We start from the raw sequence: 20,606 nt of genomic DNA, 5'->3' as shown, positions 1-20,606 counted from the left end.
CAGTATGAGTTAGGTGCCTGGCTACATTAGGCTCTCTTGAAAATCTCACACAGTGGTGGTGTATTGATGGGTCTGCAATATGGCTAACATACATCCACTGACCAGCTATTCATATGGCCTATAGACAATGGGGTGGAATTAAGTCTGGAATGAACAAAGCTAAAACGCCAAAGGTCCACTGGAATACAGCAAAGAGCTTTACCTTTTGCTGCCTAATATTATTCATTACATCACTTGTCCCCAGTTCAGTCTCATTTCTCATCTGACATACAGTGCTATGAGCGAAGCATGGTAGTACACTAGCTGGCACCAGAATGTATGAACTCGTTTAAACTAGATGAGCCTGAGCTGTGAAGTTTGAAGAAGATGTTGGTTTGGGCCCATTTCTAATTTTAGATGTATGTAAAAGATACTTATTGCTGAAGATACTCTATTGCTATAAGACAGGGTAATTCTTTCAGATTTTTCTTCAAAGCAAGATCAAACTCCAAAATCAGGTTTCATATAAAACCATAAAATAGTACAGGTCAAAGTCCCACATAAAATAAAAGTGGGAAATATAGCCACAGTATTCCTTGGTGTAGTGGTATTCTGTAATAAGATTTAAGTGGGGAGAATCTGCATTTCTTTACACTGTCATTGACACAATTCACAATTATTCAAATTCTTTGTTTCCCTATTTTAAAAAATATTAATCAAGAGCCTTGCTCCTGGGATGTGTTTAATTTAGGCATCAAAGTAAATTTATGGCCTCGTTTTTGTGTGCGTTAATTAATATTCTTGATATCCCAATCTAACTTACAGGTAAGTTTTAAGGGTGACACTTACATTTGTATAGGTGGCCAAAATACGCACCATATACATTCCACTTAAGCCGACAAAATAGGATGTAGGTGTTGCATAGGCCTTGTGCTTGTCCTCTGCATCAGGGTGAATTTCAGCTGGCTAGAGCTTTTCAGATAGTGACTTCATTTACTTTAATTCTCTGGGCCATTTGCTGTTTGTTTTTCAAAGAATACTAATTGAAGTCAGTATATTTGTCTGAAAAGCTGCCAAAAATATATTTGAGAGACAAGGCTCAAAAGCTCGTCCCTCTCACCAACAGAAGTTGGTCCAATAAAAGCTATTACCTCACCCACCTCGTCTCTCTACTATCCTGGGACCAACACAGCTACAGCAACACTACATACCAAAAATACATGCCAATCCCAAAATACTCTTCGGTTTTGAAAATGTAAATCATGACTTTTAGTTTAAAACTGTTTGTCTATAAATATCTATTTCTGAAATACCAATGTACGGCAGTGGGGAGGTTACAGCTATTGGGCAACTTAAAGGAACACTGTCACTTTAAACCTGTGCAGTGGACGATTGTGCTCTGGTATCTCCACACAGGGAGGGAACTGTATACCTAATTGCTCCCTCCTCTTATGCAAGAAGGGTCAAAGTCAAGTTGGGTTAATGGGCCTGATTCTGATTTCTATTGCACTGGTATAAATTAGGAATAACACCATTTATCCATTACCAGTAGAATTATTTCTGATTCTCACTAGTGTCCCCTCTCTCTCTATGCAAGTTTAGCTTCGTTTGTAGAGATCCTTTTTTATCCTGATCTATAGCCTGGGCCCAGATCAAAACAGTCTGGTGAAATCATACTGGTAACCTTACAGTGATGAAATGTCGTACTAACACAGATAGGGTCACAGTGATAATCTGATGCCCACAGAAAACGTGTTGTTTTTTGTATCCACAGTATGCAACGGATTATAAGATAATAGTAAGAAACATCTCCATTGGAAATGTTACATTTGAGAAGGTAAGGCAGTTTCTCTCTCTCTCTCTCTATCTATCATACTTATATGGCCCGTGTTATTGTAGTATCTGAATGTTTCATAGTCTTTAATGTCTTTACCTCACAACATCCCTGAGAAGTAGGGAAGTGTTATTACTCCCATTTTTATAGATGGGGAGCTGAGGCACAGAGAAGCCAAGTGACTTGCCCAGGGTCACACAGGAAGTCTGTGGAGGAGAAGGGAATTGAAATCACAGCTCCAGAGTCGGAGGTTAGTGCCCTACTTGCTGGAGGACTAATCTGTAGCCCTTAGTTTCTTAGTCCTTATTCTTGATAAACAAGTATAAGAGAAGCGCAGACGTGACTCCTTTCCTCCTTGCATTCTTTAAACCAGTCGGTTGGTTGAGATTGTTTCTAGTTACAGCTTCATTGCATCTTTATTTTATTTAATCACTGATTCAAGGCAGCAACAGTTGGTTCAAGGGGACGAACATGACAAATTAAGCAGAACAGAGGCATATCTGCAAGTAGCCGGAAAACGACATCTGATTTGCAGGTGCTGCAGATGGCTGCTGTCTTTATTTTCAAAAGTATGGCCTGTGGAGACTTTTGGTGTCATTTCCAGAAGTGGTCAGCATTGGCCTACCTCTGCTCCCACTCAGGGGAATCTTGCCCATGGGGTGAGATTTTCAAACATGCCTATTGTTAGTCTTGTAAACTTACTATATTTGACCTGGAAGTTATTTAGAGACCAGCACAGGATTCCAGGATACTATTTTTCATGGTTACTTTCCCAAGCATAACAGGACTTTCAGCCCATTCTGGGGGGGGCTTGTGTATCACACTGAATTTTTTACACAGTTAATGTTTAGCTTGAATTTGGAGTTTAACGGGCCCCTGCATGCATTTCCAGTTCAGGTCTAGACTCTCACAGCCTCCACCAGCAGCAGCACCTCCAGCCTACTTCATAGCCACGGGTACAGGGGGTTGCCCACACTTTCTCTTGCTCACTGCTAGCAATAGGGCCTGGGGAAGGCAGTGGAGGAGAGGAGATAGGAGCTGGATCCTGTCAGTGCTGCAGATACAGAGCCTCGGCCTGCCTCCCCCTCAGGTTTTCAGCACTTTCCTTCTCCCCTGGCTGGTAGCTGTGGCAGCAGCATTCTCTCACAACCTATACTGGCTTGAAGGTGCACTGGCCAGCCTGTTTCTCAACCCACCAGGATAATGAGACTGGGAATCCCCACCGCATTTCTTCTGTGGCTGGATCCATGATTCTAACATGCTCCAGCAGAGCAGCAGCTGTCGCTTGCTCTCTTCTGCTGGTTCTCATCCTGGCTGGCCCCTTAGGTCTGCAGCCTGCTGGAATTTGGGATTCTCAGTCTCTCACTGGGTTCCTGGAGACAAGGAGAAGAGTGCTTCATCCACAGTGGGATCTGTGCATGGCAGCTACAAGCTTGTCAACTGCTTCCCTCATCCCCATTTTCTTGTCGGGCCCCTCCCAGATCCTGCTGCCTCCAGAAGTCACTTTTGTCCCATTGGGTCAAATCCTGAGCAATGCTGACCCCTGAGAGATCAAACCCTTCCCCCCTGCAGTGGAAGACTGCAGTGGAAGTTGCAGGTACTCATTGTGACAGTTCTCAGAGTACCCAGGACCGAGAGTCTTCACCAGCCTAGTAGCCACCCAAGCACTCTCCTCCAAGCTATGCCAGCCCTGACTTTGTCCTGCAGGTTATCAGGAGGTGTACTCCAGTCCGTGTCCCTTTGAAGTGTCCCCTTGTAGTGTTCAGCCTCTTATCCGTGGAACACTCACAGAAATACCCAGTCTGGTGTCCCCAAATGGACAGTGTACACACCAGCTTTTATGATTCAACTCAGGATCAGCACGTTGCTTAAGATCACAGCACTGAAGTATATTTATAGAGAAAATAACAATAAGTTTATTATAAAAGAGTCAAGTGATAGTGAGTAAGGAAACTGGAAACAAAAGGTTATATGGAAAACAAAATTATAACACGCTTCCTAGAGACTAGACTAGACTTAACAAGTTGTTATCTTGCCTAAAGAAGCTTATCTCACCCAAAGTCCTCTGCAGCATTTCACCCAAGGTTTCATCCCATTTCCATGACTGTAAAGACGCTGCCCATTTATTTCCTAGGCGCAGGATCCGGAGGTGTCTTCTTTGCCTTCTGCTTATATCCCCAAAGTTCACGTATGTTTCAGAGACAGCATAACCCCCATGGATTGTTTTCCTATGTGCTGCTGCCCTGTTGGCTTTACCTCTCTTTGATAACTTCTGTGTGAATGCACAACCATAGTGTTCGCTTACAATGCTTAATTAACATCTCAACAGAAACAGGTGAATAGACATCTTTTGTTTGACAGAAAGCCTGTTTCTCCATCTCTGTTGTGATACAGAATATAAGAACACATTTCAATATATAAACATGACTCCTTACCTGATATCTGTGCATACATTTCACAATGATATCAATGACCAGTGTAACCCTGGCTTTCATTTGAGACCTCACGTGACATTCTTTGGTAAACCAGAATGCACATACCAGGATCAGGATTATCCTTGTAATCCCCTTGCCAGTTGTCATTAAGAAGTCCTAGCAATTTACTCCAGGAGTTTGCTCCCACTGAGTAATCTGCAGTATTTAGAGTCTTTCACTACACCTTGAAAAGATGGAGAAATGAAAAACACCACTGATAAACTCTTTGAGGAAGATCCTTTTAATTCCAGTCTCTAAAACTGCCTGACACTGAAAAGCCTTTTCTATTCTAACATTAGAGTGTATCACCCCTAAAAAACTGCCAAGCAAAGCAGCATTATGGACACAAAACAAAAATAGCTTTCATGAGAGCTTTGTTCGCTGGTGTCAGACAGGACACACATCTTGTTGCCTTAATTTAAGTGTTTTGCAGAAACATTATTGATCACTGTTCTGTTCCTCAAAACTCTCTGAAGAGCTTACAGTTTGTTTATTTTTTAGCACACTGAATGAAATCTATATCCCAGAAAGGGTCTGCTAAGATATAGACCATCCAATTTCAATATGTAGTTAACATAAAAAAAGGAATATAACAATTAAAAGATGATTAGTATTATCTATATCACAGGAGCATCTGTGAAGCTCAGTCCAGGGCCCCTTTGTGGTAGGCAATATGTAGACAAGTAATAAAGGTGACAGTCCCTGCCCCAGAAAGTGACAGAGAGGATGCAACAGCAGTACAAAACAGATAGATGGGGTGGAGTTGAGTGGGAGCATGAGATAATAAAATGAACATAACTGAGCAAAAATATAACTCCCCTCTAGCATAATCCACCGATACTACAGGGCCTGATCCAGTAGCCATTCAAATCAATGAGAGGCTTTACAGTGACTTCAGTGGGCTTTGGATCGGGCCTGTAATGTAATTAACATCGGACGCACGAAAAGGAGAAGAAGGAAAAAGATTGCCCCATGTTAAATTGAATACTTTGTATCTTGATGAAGAATACTGCTGTAAGGCACCTAGCACGTTCAGATCTAGTCTGAAGCCCATCTTAATACTAAATGCTATGTATTGTTAAAAAATAAAAAGTCCCTGTCCAAATGTAACTATCATCCATCCATAAGTAACATGGCAGCAGAGTTGAAATGCAGCTGCTGAATGATGCTTTTAGTTTCCTTTTGTCTGACCAGCCTTCGCTAGAGGCACTAGGACCACTCCCGGTGGAATTAAAGAGGCTCCACCATGGCATAATTCCAGTGTTTGGAAAAAAAACTTTTTATACGTGATCGGGAAAAATCTTTACACAACATCACTGGCTATAACAGCCAGATATTAATGTCAGACTACGAATACTTGATGGTGTTCCAGGAAACACAGCACTCCATCAAAAAAGAGCCCTGCAAGGTGTAAAAATTAAAAGAGAAGAGAACAGAAAAGAATGCCACCTTTTAAGCTGCCAAAAGTCACATTCAAATCTTCTGAGAAAAAGAAACAGAAACATGGTTTTCAAAGTGCATCCCAAAGCGTGCTTGGCAGCTAAATCCCAGTCAGATAAGTACAGTGGGCCTGAGTCCATGCAGCTCACCGGGGTGTCAACTCCTGGCAAAATTTGGCCTGGTGCACTGGTAATGAAAATTCTTCTCTCAATTGAACCAGTGTAAATTAGGAGTAACTCCACTGTTTGTGTAAATAAGCATACATAAGTAAATATACTTAAATAAATCCTTTTATGTAGAGGAGAGAAAACATTTCTTGCAAAACGAAAATTTCAAAAATGAAACATTTTGTTCTGATTTTAATGTTTGAAATTTTTATATTATAAGATTTCAAAACAAAAAATCATTTCAAAGTGAATAATCAAAACGTTCTGATAAGGTCATTTTGACCTTATTAAAATGATTTTTTTTTTCAATTTTTTTCCGAAATGAAAATTCATCAAAATGAACACATTCCCATGAAAAGTTTCGAGTTCAACAAAAGGGAATTTTCTGATGGAAAAAATGTTCAGTTAGAAAAAATTTTAGCAGCTCTACTGACACTCCTTTTCCTTACTGCCTGCAAGCAAACGCAGCCTGGAATCTGATTCAGATTGGGTTCTTTCTGACCTGTGCATCACCTATTCCTGAGGGAATTCCACACCGAAACGTTCAAAATTCTGTGCACAATATTTTAAAATTCTGCATATTTTATTTGTCAAAATAACACAATATAATTACACCATTTTCAACTGTTTGCTGACAAGTATTTGGAAATAAATTACCAAAAGAATTGAAAATGGAGTGATTACATTGTTATTGTGTTTCTGTGTTATTTTGACTATTAAAATATGCAGAACTTTGCAGAATTTAAATTTTTTAAACTTTTTGGCGCAGTATTCTCTCAAGAGTATCAGTATTCTGTGTGGTTCAATCTGGGTGCGGGCAGCTCGGTGCGGGGTCTGGGTGCAGGGGGGAATCTGGATGCACAAGGGCTTGGTGCAGGGGGAATGGGACTCTGCAGGGGAGTCCAGGTGAAGGTGGTTAGGGCTCAGTGGGGGGCGTTGGGGGAGTGGGGCTTGGTGCGGGGGGTCAGTGTGCAGCTAGTTCGGGCTCAGTGGGGTGGGGGTCTGGGTGTGGGGGGCGCCTGATACACAGGGTGAGACTCGGCGGAGTGAGGGTTTAGGGAGTTGTTGGTGGGGTTCTAGGTGTGGGGGGCTCCTGATGTGGAGTGGGCTCAGTGGGGGGTGGGTTTTGAGTGCACGGGTTGGGGAAGGGGTCACTGTACAGTGAGCTGCTCCCCCTGTCTGCCCAAACCCTGTGCATCCAGACACCCCTGCACCCAACCCCCGCCACTCTTCAAACAAGGATTCTCTCTCTTAAAATTGCTGGTTTTATTTGAAGTGCGTCAGTGTTCTGAATTTTTGTCAACATTTATTCTACATTTTAAACTTTTATCTGGGAATATATTTATCTTTCTGGTGTTGAGCAGATGTCTACTTCAACTAGCCAGAAGTCTAGTTATTTATTACCTCTCATCTTTTATTGTGCTTAGATGAGCTAATAAAACAACCTGGGCTATTAAGAAGCATGTGTTGTCAATGGGAAAAAATGGTTTGTCAAAACGATTATATTTTTATTAAGCCATGAGAGCACTCAGTCAGATCCTATTTTGCTGTTACGCCAAACAAGTCCACAGTACTTCTAGGGAAGTGAGTTCAAAAGGACTGGCAGAGAGCGCTTGTCAGCACATCGTGAGCTCGTTTATGTGAAAAGCTAGATCAGTTTTATTATCCTCTTACTTGCACCAATTAGCCAAACTATTTCTGAGAACATGAAGCATGTTTTCATTTGTACCGCCTAAGCCTGATGGTGCTGACAGAGAAAGATGGATTAAGAACTTTTCACTATTTCCCACCTTTTTTCTAAATACCACCTGTAGAATGTATCTGTAGCTAACCAATAGCAAACCATGAGTCTAGAATGCAGGAGGTCGTTTGCATAAACGAGTTATTATAGGAGGTGGAATAAGCCTGAATAGGGTTTGGTTCCTCTCACTAACTAATGCTATGTATTATCAGTAGCGATGGGTAATTAGCTATGGCAGATACCTGCTTTACAAAAATATAGGGGTAGCTTTGATACCTGAAATATCTTACAGAATATGCTCCCTCCCAGGGCCATGGAGAAGAGACTTTCTAACCTTTAACTAGTGCCCCAGTTCTGTCCTGACCATGAATGATTTGTCACCATTTTGACCTGTACCAGTCCTTCTGCCCTGATGCCTGGATAACTACTGCTGGAGTCAATGGGGAAGTTTGCATGCACAAGGACTGCAGGATCTGACCTTAACTAGTTCCCATGAATACTGAAACAGAAGCACATTCCCTTTTATTTCCTCTGCAGTGTTGTTGGGTTGCTTTGCATAATGTCCCTTTCCATTCCTTGGGAGGTTCTGCCATGCTGATTTCAGACTTATCAGACAGCAAAATAACGAGGTTCATTTTTATTCAATTCCATATCAGTATGATGCCTAACAAACATGCTGTTTATTTTGATACCACAGATCCCTATTGGCACAGAGATCGAAGGGATGAATATTCTGGGACTGGTTTTGTTTGCTCTGGTTTTGGGAGTAGCTTTGAAAAAGCTTGGCCCAGAAGGAGAAGATCTGATTCGTTTCTTTAACTCATTCAATGAGGCAACTATGGTCTTGGTGTCTTGGATTATGTGGTAAGTGTGGTTGTAAATACGTTACCATGACAGCAGTGCTTCCTGGTTTAGGAATGTCTGTCTTTACCTACCAAGCTGGGTTTTTGTTGCCACATCCATCACCAGAGTAAAGAGTGAGTGGCATGGCATCAGTGGAATGAGTCTGGTACTTTATGGCTGTTTTGCCCACTATATTTTCTCCTGTGTTTATCTGTGTTGCCTCTTGAAAATAAAGAATGTAGCCTCTTTCTTTGCACATGAGCAATATCCAGAAGGTCGCTTGCACTGTAGGCTGTCTCTTGAGAATGACAGGCAGTCCTCCAGGAATCAGCTGCAGGACTCAATTTTGATTACTTTGAAATCAAGCCCTATTTTTTCTAAGCACCAGAAGCCTGGGTGAGTACACAATTACATGCCCAATTTTTATGCAACATTACTGTGACTGCACAAGCAAGTGGGAATTTGTACATGCAAAACCCCAATTTGCATGCACAGTTGTAATAATTGCATGTGCAAACTAGGTGCTTAGTTGTGATCCCATATTTTAGTTCATTCCTCTATGATTATTTGAAATTCAGGCTCTGAATACAAACTAAGATATAGCAATACACTCGGAAAACAGAATATGTTTAACTATAACACAACATTACTCGGGTTCCAAGGAAAGTCTACTTTTGAAGAAGTGCTTGGGTACAGAACACAGAACTGACAAAACACAACTGAAAACCTTGGTCCCTTCATATAAGAAGAGTAGTTTGGAGTTCCCATTAGAGTGACAAAATAGGTGAAAATCTTGGCCCTATTGAAGTCAACAGGAGTTTTGTCATTGACTTCAGCGGAGCCAGGATTTCCCCTTAGATCTTAGGTCTCAATTCATATAGGAAAGACCTCTTTCATATTCCTGGGTGGGAAGGGAATATGGGAGCCAATACTTTCAACATACAGATAGGATTGCCAATTTTAGTTGGACATATTCCTGGAGGTTTCAACACATGACATAATCTTTAACTAAAGATTAATCTTTAATTCCTGGAGACTCCCGGACAATTCTGGAGGGTTGGCAACCCTACCTACAAACCAACATCTCATTAACATTCCTAATCTCCCAGAGAGCCCTTCATAGCCCTCCTCCCACATCTGCTGGATGTCTGTGTATTTTCTAAGGAGGCTGAACCTCTGATGATAGTTTATTTTATCTCCTTCTGCAGAATTGTAATAGCGGGACCTCCCCTTCACCCCCTTCTCTGGAGTCCAGCCATTTCCAGTCAGTGAACACTCAGAGACCAGTCATGCATACATTTCTGTGTGACATTTGCCATGAGAGTTTTAGATTCCTGCTAAAGTATGAGGAGAACTAACTATCCTACTATGCAAAGTATAGAAATGAAAAACCATAAGTACAATTACAGTAAAAGATAGCTGGAACTCATTTGTCCCAACATTTTACAAAAGCTAAGGTCAATCATAAATGTTTCCAAGATTATATATATATTTTAATCCAGTGGTTTTTTTTAATTTCAGTTTTTAAAAAGTAAATATTCCTGTGTGGAGTTGCAACTTGACCCGTGCAACATTAAGACTATAAAGGAAAGTAAAAGTGAATCCACTGATTTGTTTTTCATTGTCTAAGCTGAGAGCAAAACAAGAAGTAAAGAAACAGTTGAAAGAGGAAAGTGGAATTTTAAACACTCATCCAGGTTTACTAATCTAAGGTGTAATTATTGATGGGGTAAGAGAAGGTGTTAATTTTAGATCAGATTTGCCAGCTGAAACACTCAATGTCCATATGGATAGGTTGGTTATGACTCTTCACAGTGAGCAACGTCATACTCAGCAAAGACCTCTGAAAAGTTTCAAAGCATGTTTCTAAAATCACTCTGCTAGAAGAGTAACTCGTTTTACACCAGTTTAAGTGAAATCCCAATCAGAGCCCCAGATGTCATGCCTGCCATTCATTACGTACTGTATACTGAATGGCTGGAGGTTACACCTTATGTAAGAGACCCAAACTGCTAAACTGTCTGTGGGAATATCATTCTGCCAATCCAACAATGCTTAGCCAATAGCATCTTACTCTGGGTGCTGAAACTGCACCCAGAAGAACCACAACCATTCAGGAAGTCTCTCAAATTATGCTCTGTCCTTTTCTAACTCCATGTATATACATCCTGACAGGTGCGGTTTTTTTTCACTTGAACTGCTATTTTTTCCCCAAGAAGTGGAATGGATTCAACAAAATATCTGACCTTATAAATACAGACCTTTCTGTTCATTTCTGTCATTAGGGATTTAAATTTAAAAGTCTCAAAGCAGCTTAAGGCTTTCACTCTGGAGTATAATTCCTAGGCTATCAAAAACTGATAGGGGGTGGTTCTTGTACGCAGCTCATTAATGAAGCTAACTCTCCACATTAATCAGCCATGTGTAATCCTTTTCTTTGTGGATTATTGGAATGCTTCTGAGCCTGACATGGCAATGTACAGTAATTCTCACTTCTCTTTCCTTCTCTAAGGCTATTGGTGTCCTCCTGATATTTATCCAAAATCTCTCACACTTTTCAAGTAACAGTTAGGGATGGGCAAAACTGTTCTTACAAGATAAGTGTCTGGAATCTCCTCCCCTTCTGTGAACCAAACCCAACCATCAAACCTTTAAGGGCTGTTGTCAGCCAGTGGTTAAAGTAAATTGAAATAAGATGAGAAGCCTTCATCATACCAGCCAAGGAAGGGGAGCTGCTGCTCACACAGGCCAGGGCAAGGACTGGGGTACTGTACAAGAGGTGACATTGGTTTTCTCTTGAGGGCAGGGGCAGATTGTGGGATGGAAGAGGAAAGGACATGTCAGTGGATCTACTCATATTCTGATCCACCAGCTATTGCTTTGGGGGCCCAGGGACTAGAGTAAGCCTGGAAACTAGAGTAGCAGCTGCTGTGCTGTGGTGAGAATTTCTTCTCTTTTCATCTCCAGGGAATTCCCCAGCACACAACCAGGCTCCTTGGGCTGGAGATGTTTTTGGGGCCTAAATGCAGCTCCCAAGGAGCTCCCTTTGAGGACTGTAAACTGTTGCTGACAAAGGAAACCACAAACAAATTATTGATGTCTGAAGATTTGGTGTGTCCGTAGATGGGTGTGTGTATAGAGCTGTAGGCCTGAGTGAGACTCCAGACGTGCAGTTGTTGTAGACAAATACTAGAGTTAAATGCCTTCCGTGGGCTGGCCCTGTGCCTTCTGAGCTTCAGGAACTAACCTGGCATCCTCGCTGATGGAATAAAACTCCACAATACACATATTCTCCTGCACTCTCTCCTATGGGCATGCAATCTCCCTGATAGCTTCTGCCAGCATTCCTGTACCATCTCCGCTCCTGGCAGTGCCACTGTACAGCCTTCCTGGATGTTACTTTCAGGCCAAGGGCCAATGACAGCTTATCCAGCCTGACAACGTCCCCTTTAGCAACCAAGAGAGAGCACAGTTCATGGTAAATTTGTTTAGTGTAAGTGTATAGAGTGCATGGCCTCATGTAGTCTGTGGTTCTGGAGGCATGGAATTCACTGCATTTTTCACCCCTTCAGTAGGGGAAGAGTGCTGTACACAAGTTTCCTGGTGGGAAGAATTTGGTCCCTAAAAACGAAAGTGGCATGTGTCTTTTTAAGGCTTGTTCCTCTTGCTTTATATTAATCAAAGACAACCCTTTTTTTTCTTTATATAGGTATGTGCCTATTGGCATTACGTTCCTTGTTGGAAGCAAGATTGTGGAAATGGAAGATATTGTCCTTCTGGTAACCAGCCTGGGAAAATACATCTTTGCCTCAATTCTGGGTCACGTCATCCATGGAGGAATCATTTTGCCGCTTGTGTATTTTGCATTCACACGCAAAAATCCTTTCAGCTTTCTCTTAGGACTTATAACGCCATTGACAACGGCCTTTGCCACTTGTTCAAGGTGTGCTATTGTGCTTGTTTCTGAAATGGAATAATGGTATGCTAAATCCACGTTTTAATTTGAACAAGTTTCAGATGCAAATATTGGCCCTGATTCTGCAAAAGACTGTGGTTAGGCATATGGTATCCCCCTTACGGATTCCCACTGATGTCAGTGGGACACCAGGAGGGTTAACTCTACATCCGGGCATAACCTTTTGCAATATTGATGCCATTATTAGCAATGATGTGCAGCCCATATTTCCACAACTTCAGCGACACGGTGTGTGGGACGGGGGAATCTGTTTGCTTTCCCATTTAAAGAAAATCTCTTTCCTAACCATAACCAAGGAAGAAGGCAATACCACTTTGCAAAGAAGCTGTTGCTTTTGCTGAGAATAGTTATACATTGCTCTTGGCCAAGCTTTTCAAAAGGGACTAGTGATCTGGGGTGCCCAATTTGAGGCATTATAAAGGTCCAGATTTTCAAAAAGTTCTGACCCCACACCTGCCCTTTGAAAATCAGGCCCTTTTAAGACCTCTCATATCAGGCACCCAAAGTCACTAGTCAGTGTTGAAAATCTTGGCCTAGAATTCTATGTAGCAGTACTAGGGAAATACTAAGAATGATAATAAACTGACAGCTTATGCACTGGGTTGGACAGGACTGCACTGCTCCATGGTTGTCTTATTTCCTGTCTGTTTCTAGCTCAGCTACTCTCCCATCCATGATCAAGTGTATTGAAGAAAACAATGGAGTAGACAAGAGGATCAGTAGGTTCATCCTTCCTATTGGGGCCACCGTGAACATGGATGGAGCCGCTATATTCCAGTGCGTGGCAGCTGTGTTTATTGCTCAGCTGAACAATGTTGACCTCAATGCTGGACAGATCTTTACTATTCTGTAAGTTACTTGTAATTCAAACCACATCTCCCTGGCCCCCAAACACCATGTTAAGCCTGGGGTCTTTCTGTTTTTAAACATAAATCATTTTTTAATACCTAGCAGTTCAAATTCCAGACCTACAGTTGCCAGTTTTGGTTGGATGTATTCCTGAAGATTTCATCACATGACATAATCTTTGATTCCTGGAGACTCCAGGACAACCCAAACCAGACCTCTGAACTGCAGTTGTACATTGCTGTGGAACGTATTATCCAACAATACAACAGGAGTCTTTAAAGCTTTATAAACCTCGTTTTGACGTATACTGGAATTTAGGGAGGTTTGATAAATTTGGAGATTAAGGGCTAGATCGGAATCTTAAATGGATACTGAGCATCTCAAAAACGCCATTTGTGCAGAACTCTTCTCTCCAGCTCAAGCTCCCCTTTCCCCATCCCCTGGCCATCAAGCAAGGCAATTCCATGGCCTTTCCTATGCCCTTGCCTGCCATATCCTCCTTAACCCCTTATTCTCCTTTACCTCTCATGTTTGGATGCCTATAAGTCACTTCTTTCTTTACAACCAATCCAAACCCTGTCCTTTCCTTCCCCTCCTCACTGCTAATAGCTGTGTTCCTTCCTGCCTTGATAATTTCCCACCTTGTCTACGGTAACTTCCCTTTCTCTGGCCTTTCCTGTGCCCATGCTGCTGGCCTTTCCTGTGCCCTGTCTATCCAGAACGCTGCCCTCGCGTTCGTCATCCACACGCAGCCCTTTGACCACATTGCTCCCCTCGCGCTTGCTTTGGCAGCTCCACATCACCTTCTGTGTCAGTTTCATATGCCTTACCCTCACGTGCCGTGTGCCTCTGCCCTGGCCTGTGTCCCATCCCTAGCTTTCCATGACTGCCCTGTTCAGAACCGTTACTCCGCCTATCCTTTTGCATGCCCCTTTTTTGCCCTCCTATTTGTCTATCAATACTGCACCCATCCCTGTGTTAATCAAACACCTTCTCCCTCAAGCACCCTCATGCTGGGCTGTCCCTTCCACACCTGAAATAGCCTATATACCATGAGCCGTCCTTTTCCTCCTTCAGATCCCTCCCCAAGACCCTCCAAAATTCCTCAGTGATCCCACAAGTAATTTTTAGCACCCCGAAGACACCAACATTCTGCATCCCGCAGACATCCCTGGGACATATTCTGGGTACTCCCCTTCCTCCCAGCTATCCGCTTCCTTCCCTTGCTCTTTTGCTTGCATGTTGTCCATTTGAATCACCTACACTCCTCTGGGCAGGAACAGGTCTAATTCTGACTGCAAAGCATCCAGCACACTTTGATTGCTGTTATCATTTTTCATGTACATGGCAGAGATAAACTGTGGTGCACGTTGCTCATCTGAAAATACACTGGTAGTATTAGCAGCAGAGTCATTACTTGGATAGCTAGTTTTGATTCTTGCAGAATAACAGCACTCAGTACCCAACAGTATTCATTTCCATTACTGTACATCAGCAGAACGCATGGCCCAATACGGAAGAATCTGTAGACAAAGAAGTTACATTTGCCCCCCTCCTTTTGCTTTGGTTAAAATTGCCCCTGTAGGAAAATATGCACTGTAACCACTGAATGGGTGTGTTACTGAATTTGCACTAACCCGTGTTTGAAAACGTTCTCAGTGTGACTGCCACTGCAGCCAGCGTTGGAGCGGCTGGAGTCCCAGCGGGAGGCGTTCTGACCATTGCTATTATCCTGGAGGCCATTGGACTTCCCACCCACGATCTATCCTTGATATTAGCAGTGGACTGGATTGTGTAAGTACTGTATAATATATATTATCTGCTGCGGCATATGTAATTGGAAGCACAGCACTGGAGGAACAAAAGCAATAGTCTTGAAAATAAAAACTCAACTCACACAGTTGTATATCGAGTTTGCGCACACGCTCTTTCTCTCTCTCTTCACCAGAAAAGGCCGAGAATAACATAATTCTGTTTCAATTAAATAAGAACTGTGGGGCAGATCCTAAAGTACTTATTCAAATTTTACTTAATCTTTGTTGAGATGAAATTCCCATTGACTATAGTTCCCTGAAGAGGAATTATTTAGAGCTGTACAAGAGGGTATTGTAGATAGAAGAATTAGATAGAAGAGAAAGAGAACTGAGGCTGAATAACGGAGAAAAGCTTGCTGAGCATTGGCTTCATTAGGCAGTGTGATGGTCTCCTGGGGAAAGCAGTACACATCCTGTTGCTTCGGACATTTAAAACTAGGTTAGACAAAGGACTGGGGAATATACTGTAGGGAACAATCCTACATTGGCAGAAGTGTGGAGTCAGGGGACAGCCAGTGATCATAAAACAGAGCTAATGCTGCTGCATGAACATGTTATGGGGCAGGTGCAATGTTCATCAGGATTTAGTTAGCTATTTTTGCACCTCTCCTTTCTTTGCTGTTGGAAAGAGCCAGATAAGGCCCAAATTCTGACATTCTTATTCAGTTCTGCTCAGTTCTTACCAAGACAAATCTCCCTTCTGAAATCAGCCTAACAGATCCCAGTGTGAAGAGTCTTATCCTGCTATTCAGACTAACTTTCTTCTCATGACTCCTAGATTTACCCTCTTGTACTGCCCTAAATAACTCCTCTCCCAGGGGGAAAGGTTAAAAGACTCCATGTGTGTAGCTCTGCTTAGTGACATGGGGACCATCTGCGAATACCTGAGGGGCGTAGATAGCTCTCCTGTCACTTTAACTGAGCTATCCAAAATGGGGCTCTTAGACTTTTCGCTCAACCAATCCCTTACGCACTTTAATCATTGCTGTCCGCCTGTGAGCTCCCACCAATTGGTATGTCTAGCTACAGCAGTGTTTCACCCACTGACTCTTAACCCCTCCCTGCCCCGACGGCCAGAAAATTTATCAATCAATCTTAATAACCCAGAAAGCCTAACATTAAAGTACTTTACCACCGACACTGCAGTGCTAGTGAAATAACAGGTTTACAGTGCACTGACCTAGTCTGCAGTCAAGACCATTGGCCGGAGAAGGCTATTGAGGCAAATCCTTGGGCCAGGTTATTGTTGGATGCACAAGGCAAGGGAAAAGGGCAACAATCATTCTTCCTTCCCACCTCGCCCCAACTCATTTCATTCTCATTGTGCAGGGGACTCAAGTTCAGGAATGGATTCAGGGCTCTCTCTTCCTTGTGCTGGTGGAGACAGCTGTGGAGGGAGGGAAGTGGAAGCAGTGGGATAGTGGAGAAAGCACATCTGTCTCAGGGGAGATCACTTGTGTGTGCTCCCCTGTCTAGAGGGGAAGTGTTACACTGGCAGCTGACGAGGAAGCATAGAGATTGAGAACGGCCAACACTAATAGTTGGAGCCACCCATAAAATACTGTACACTTCTATATTAAAACTGTGACGATCCCTATAGAGAACATCTAATGCCACTGTCTATCCACAAGAATTCCTTCTGTCTCCACTGACTTCAGTGGTGTTACACCAGGGATGAATTTGGCCCCATATATGGAATTGTATTGCTTACGTTAAAAGGGTGCCTTTGTGCTTTTGCCATTGACCAGGGATCGAACCACCACTGTTGTGAACGTTGAAGGAGATGCCCTGGGAGCAGGTATCCTTCATTATCTGAATCAAAAAGAAATGAAGACAAAAGAGCAGGAGCTAAATGAAGTCAATGTAGAAGCAATTCCCAACTGCAAATCTGAAGGGGAAACATCACCTCTGGTAACACACAGGAACCAAGTCCCCACCCCAGCCAGCACTGCGGAGCCAGAGTCAAAAGAATCAGTACTGTGAACTTGGGGAAAGCTTGCAAACAGGTGGACTGCTGACTTGTTAACATGCTAGACCATTTGCACTGCTGTTAGGGACTGGCTGTGTGTTCACCTTTTGAGTTTCAGTGGCAATGACTTAAAGCTACAGACTTGTTAGGCATGTGTGTGTGTGTCTGCCTCTCCCTGGAGAGAGCAATCAACTCATAATGATGTTACGATGTTTCCTACAACACAAGTATGCGTGTGGTGTGCGTACATGCATACATGTATATGACAACGGTACCAATAAGGATTCTTTTTTGGGGTTAAAAAGATATTTATTAGTAAAAGTCTGGGGGGACAGGCTAAACAGAGAGCGCATACTGGTTGTAGATGGAATTTGCACCACAAACAGGTCTGAGAGCTAGGGGATCCCGGATGGCAGGGTAATGTTATGCAGATGCCAATCCTTTCTCAGAAACACCTATTTAATAGTATCTAGTGGGAAAAAGAAAGTGCATTTCTAACACACCACTCCCCTTGTCCTTTGTGCACACGTTACCGCAAATAAATGCTGAAGACCAGAAATTTTAAAATCCAAATGAATAGCTCAAGGGAGTCTGATCCTCAGTCCATTGCCATGCAACTTTATCCAAACATCCCCAGGAAGCAGACACTGTGGCAGCATTCGCTCTCTATTCTCCTAGCTTTCAGTGATAGAAATCAACCCCGCAACTTTAAACTCTAAAATAACAAAGATTGGATGCAGACAAAAGATCTGCTTTGCTCTGTATTTAAAACTGACAAACCAATTTTAACCCAGTTTTGGCAAAGTAATTACACTTGGGCTGAGAACTTCTATAGCAAGTTACAGTATAACTGTGTCTACAAGAGAATTGTCTATAACAACACTGAGTGACAAAGAATTAAGCTCTACGCACCTAAACACACACATGAATCTACTGCCACTAGAAACTCTTCATGTTTCTTTAATGGCTCAAGTCAGACATATTGGAACACATCCTTTTCCAAGCAACATTTCTCAGACAAGAAAAGAATATAAAAACTCGAAGTGTTTAAACTGATGAAAAATCCAAAGCATTATCCCCTGGATGTCCAGAGTAGGGACTACTGATGGCATGAGAGGGGGAAGGAGTGTGGAGTCCAGTGATTCCTGGTAATCCTCCTGGCTCTTGGGACGGCTGTGCCTGCCCCTCTTTGTATGCTGCCCTGGTGTCCCTGTCCCTTCAAGAAGCATAGCCAGCTTGGTGGATGTGCTGCTGTTAGGCCCCTTGTCTGCAGCAGTTCACTCTTATCATGTCTGTTCTTACCACAGGAGGTGGAAGAAACCATAGGCCAGGACTTAATGGTGCAAGTTTTAATTCCTACAGGGTATTCTGCCTGAAACTGAGTCAGCTGCTCCCTGACTTCTACACTGCCCCCACAGGGTCAGAGCCACAGCTCATTGAAATCAGTGGGCAGACTGCCACGGAGACAGGGCCTCAGAATGAACACTGTTCAAATGGTGGGGCTTCCCTTTCCCCATAAATCAATGCAAGGCATAACCCTGGCTCCTCTCTGTGTGAGCCTCCCACGTGTGTTTAGCCTGATTATTGCTTGTGGAACAGCGGGGAGCCGTTGGGCTATTGTTGGCTTGTCTCAGCAATGAACGTTTACCCTAGGTAAAAAGCAGCATTTCTCTCCCTTAGTCTTCCTTTACAAACTGATACACAAGGCGTACACAGGGATCACAGCCTGCACCAATGAAACGCAGCCACCTGTGAGGTGAAATGCAGCGCATGCTTAATTGTGCACAGCAATGCTACACACATGCTTAAGATAGAAAGCGACGAATGAATCAGTCAGCTCTGAAACTGCACGTAGAATTTATTCTTTTGATTTAAACCCATGTTCATAAAAAAGAGCACATGACACTCCTTGACTCATTTTAAAAATACAGTGGTATAAAGAGGCTCCTCGCAGGACTCCCCTTTGCCCAGTAATTAACATGTGCTCACCACCCAGCACCTGACAGTAATGTCACAATCTTACAATCCCCCATAAGATTCCTCCCAGTTCCTCTCAGCCTTACCACCTGCCCTGAAGGCCAATACACTAGTGATATTTTGGACCAAGGTGGGGTATGACCCTTAGATTGGAGGGCCCCTGACAGAATACCCTGCCCCCTCCCTCTGGGGTTCCAACCCAGATGTCCCTATCCCACAGTCCCAACTGTGGCAGCATAGCGTGTTCATTAGGTCCCAGGCCATTGAGGGCCTTGTAGGGCAAAACTCATAGTTCAGATTCTATACGGTACCTGAGAGGTTGCCAGTGCTGATCCAAAAGCACGGGTATCATGTGTTCCCCAAAGGGTGTACCTTGTAACAAACGAGCTGCGGAATGCTGCACCAGCTTCAGTTTCTGGATAGATTTTAGATGGAGCCTCATATAAAGTGCATTGCATTAGTTAAAGTTAGGGAGCTAGGCTAATTACTGGAGTTGGAATTTAACCAAGGCTAACGCTCCTGCTTGTGCAAAAATGTGCCAGAGGATTTGTATGGACCACAAGATTGTTCAGGACCATTCTTCTTAATGGTCAAGAAATCTGGAATCTTGCAGGTAGCAAAACTGTATTTTAAGCTTGTCAGCTGAGCCAGTCCTTTCATTATTCTAATGTAGCAAGAGACAACCAAGAGATTCCCTGGAAAATCACTTTCTCAGTGCCAGTCAAACTACATATTTCTTTTGATAATCCTTGTCATAAGTAATATTTCTCATTGTCTGCTCTTACACATGATGTTACTTGCCTTAAACACTGTGCAGTCCTAGATGACGACTTTGTCATTTCTATTTGGGTGTTCCTTTTGTTTGTACTCTTTGAGTTGCATGTACTATGCAAAATTGTAATGGATCCAAGGTTATAGTATCTTTTATGCAAATAACACTGGACATTTTAGCATCTGTCCCTGTTGTAACATGGGGCCTGATCCAAAACCCAATGAAGTTGATGAGAAGCTTTCTGTTTACTTCACTTGGCATTAAATCGGGTCCTTAAAATAACATCATTGCAAAAAATATTATATAAAAGGTTCTGGTATTCGGCTATAGTACTTATGATGCACCAGACCGTATTACACAAAGAACACCATATTTCAGAGCACTTTACAGAATCTGTGGCAAAGGGACTGCATGCCGGCTGGCAAAGCAGCTGTTGTGTGCTCAGCAGCCTGGCCAGTAAAGCCAATCACATCTGTACTGCTGCCAGCACAGATCACCAGGATTTCATTGTAATATTGATACAATCTGTAAACAATTCAAATTACTTTGCATTAACGTGTATAATTGAGTTGTACAATTTCACTAGTCGCTGCCATGATTTGTCTCCAGGCTGGAAACATGTTGAGTCAATTGATTTTCCTTCCATTAATATACCATTTCCCTTGTATGAAATAAGTATTTTTTGGCCTTTGAATCAGAAGGGGTCATTCCTGTCCCTTCTCCCTGGAGCCAGTGTACCCCTGGGGTTGAAAGATAGCCCTCCCCAACAGA

The 20,606-nt window shown here is 42.8% G+C and overlaps 1 protein-coding gene across 4 annotated transcripts in view; it reads left to right on the top strand.

Moving 5' to 3' along the window:
* SLC1A4 (solute carrier family 1 member 4) overlaps positions 1 to 19,885 on the top strand; it is a 33,463-nt gene extending 13,578 nt beyond the window's left edge. The window contains exons 3-9 of one of the 4 annotated variants that reach the window (XM_037896050.2): positions 1,754 to 1,816; positions 3,948 to 4,001; positions 8,333 to 8,499; positions 12,188 to 12,421; positions 13,109 to 13,303; positions 14,963 to 15,097; positions 16,866 to 19,885. In XM_037896050.2, the coding sequence (XP_037751978.1) occupies positions 1,754 to 1,816; positions 3,948 to 4,001; positions 8,333 to 8,499; positions 12,188 to 12,421; positions 13,109 to 13,303; positions 14,963 to 15,097; positions 16,866 to 17,100 (1,083 nt within the window). In that variant the 3' untranslated portion in view covers positions 17,101 to 19,885. The other 3 variants (XM_037896051.2, XM_027825311.3, XM_043543959.1) reach the window with 3 other exon arrangements.
* Positions 19,886 to 20,606: the final 721 nt, after the last annotated feature.

This window comes from Chelonia mydas, chromosome 3 (genome assembly GCF_015237465.2).
Source record: "Chelonia mydas isolate rCheMyd1 chromosome 3, rCheMyd1.pri.v2, whole genome shotgun sequence".
NCBI lineage: Eukaryota > Metazoa > Chordata > Testudines > Cheloniidae > Chelonia > Chelonia mydas.
This window is presented reverse-complemented; position numbering and strand designations above follow the sequence as displayed.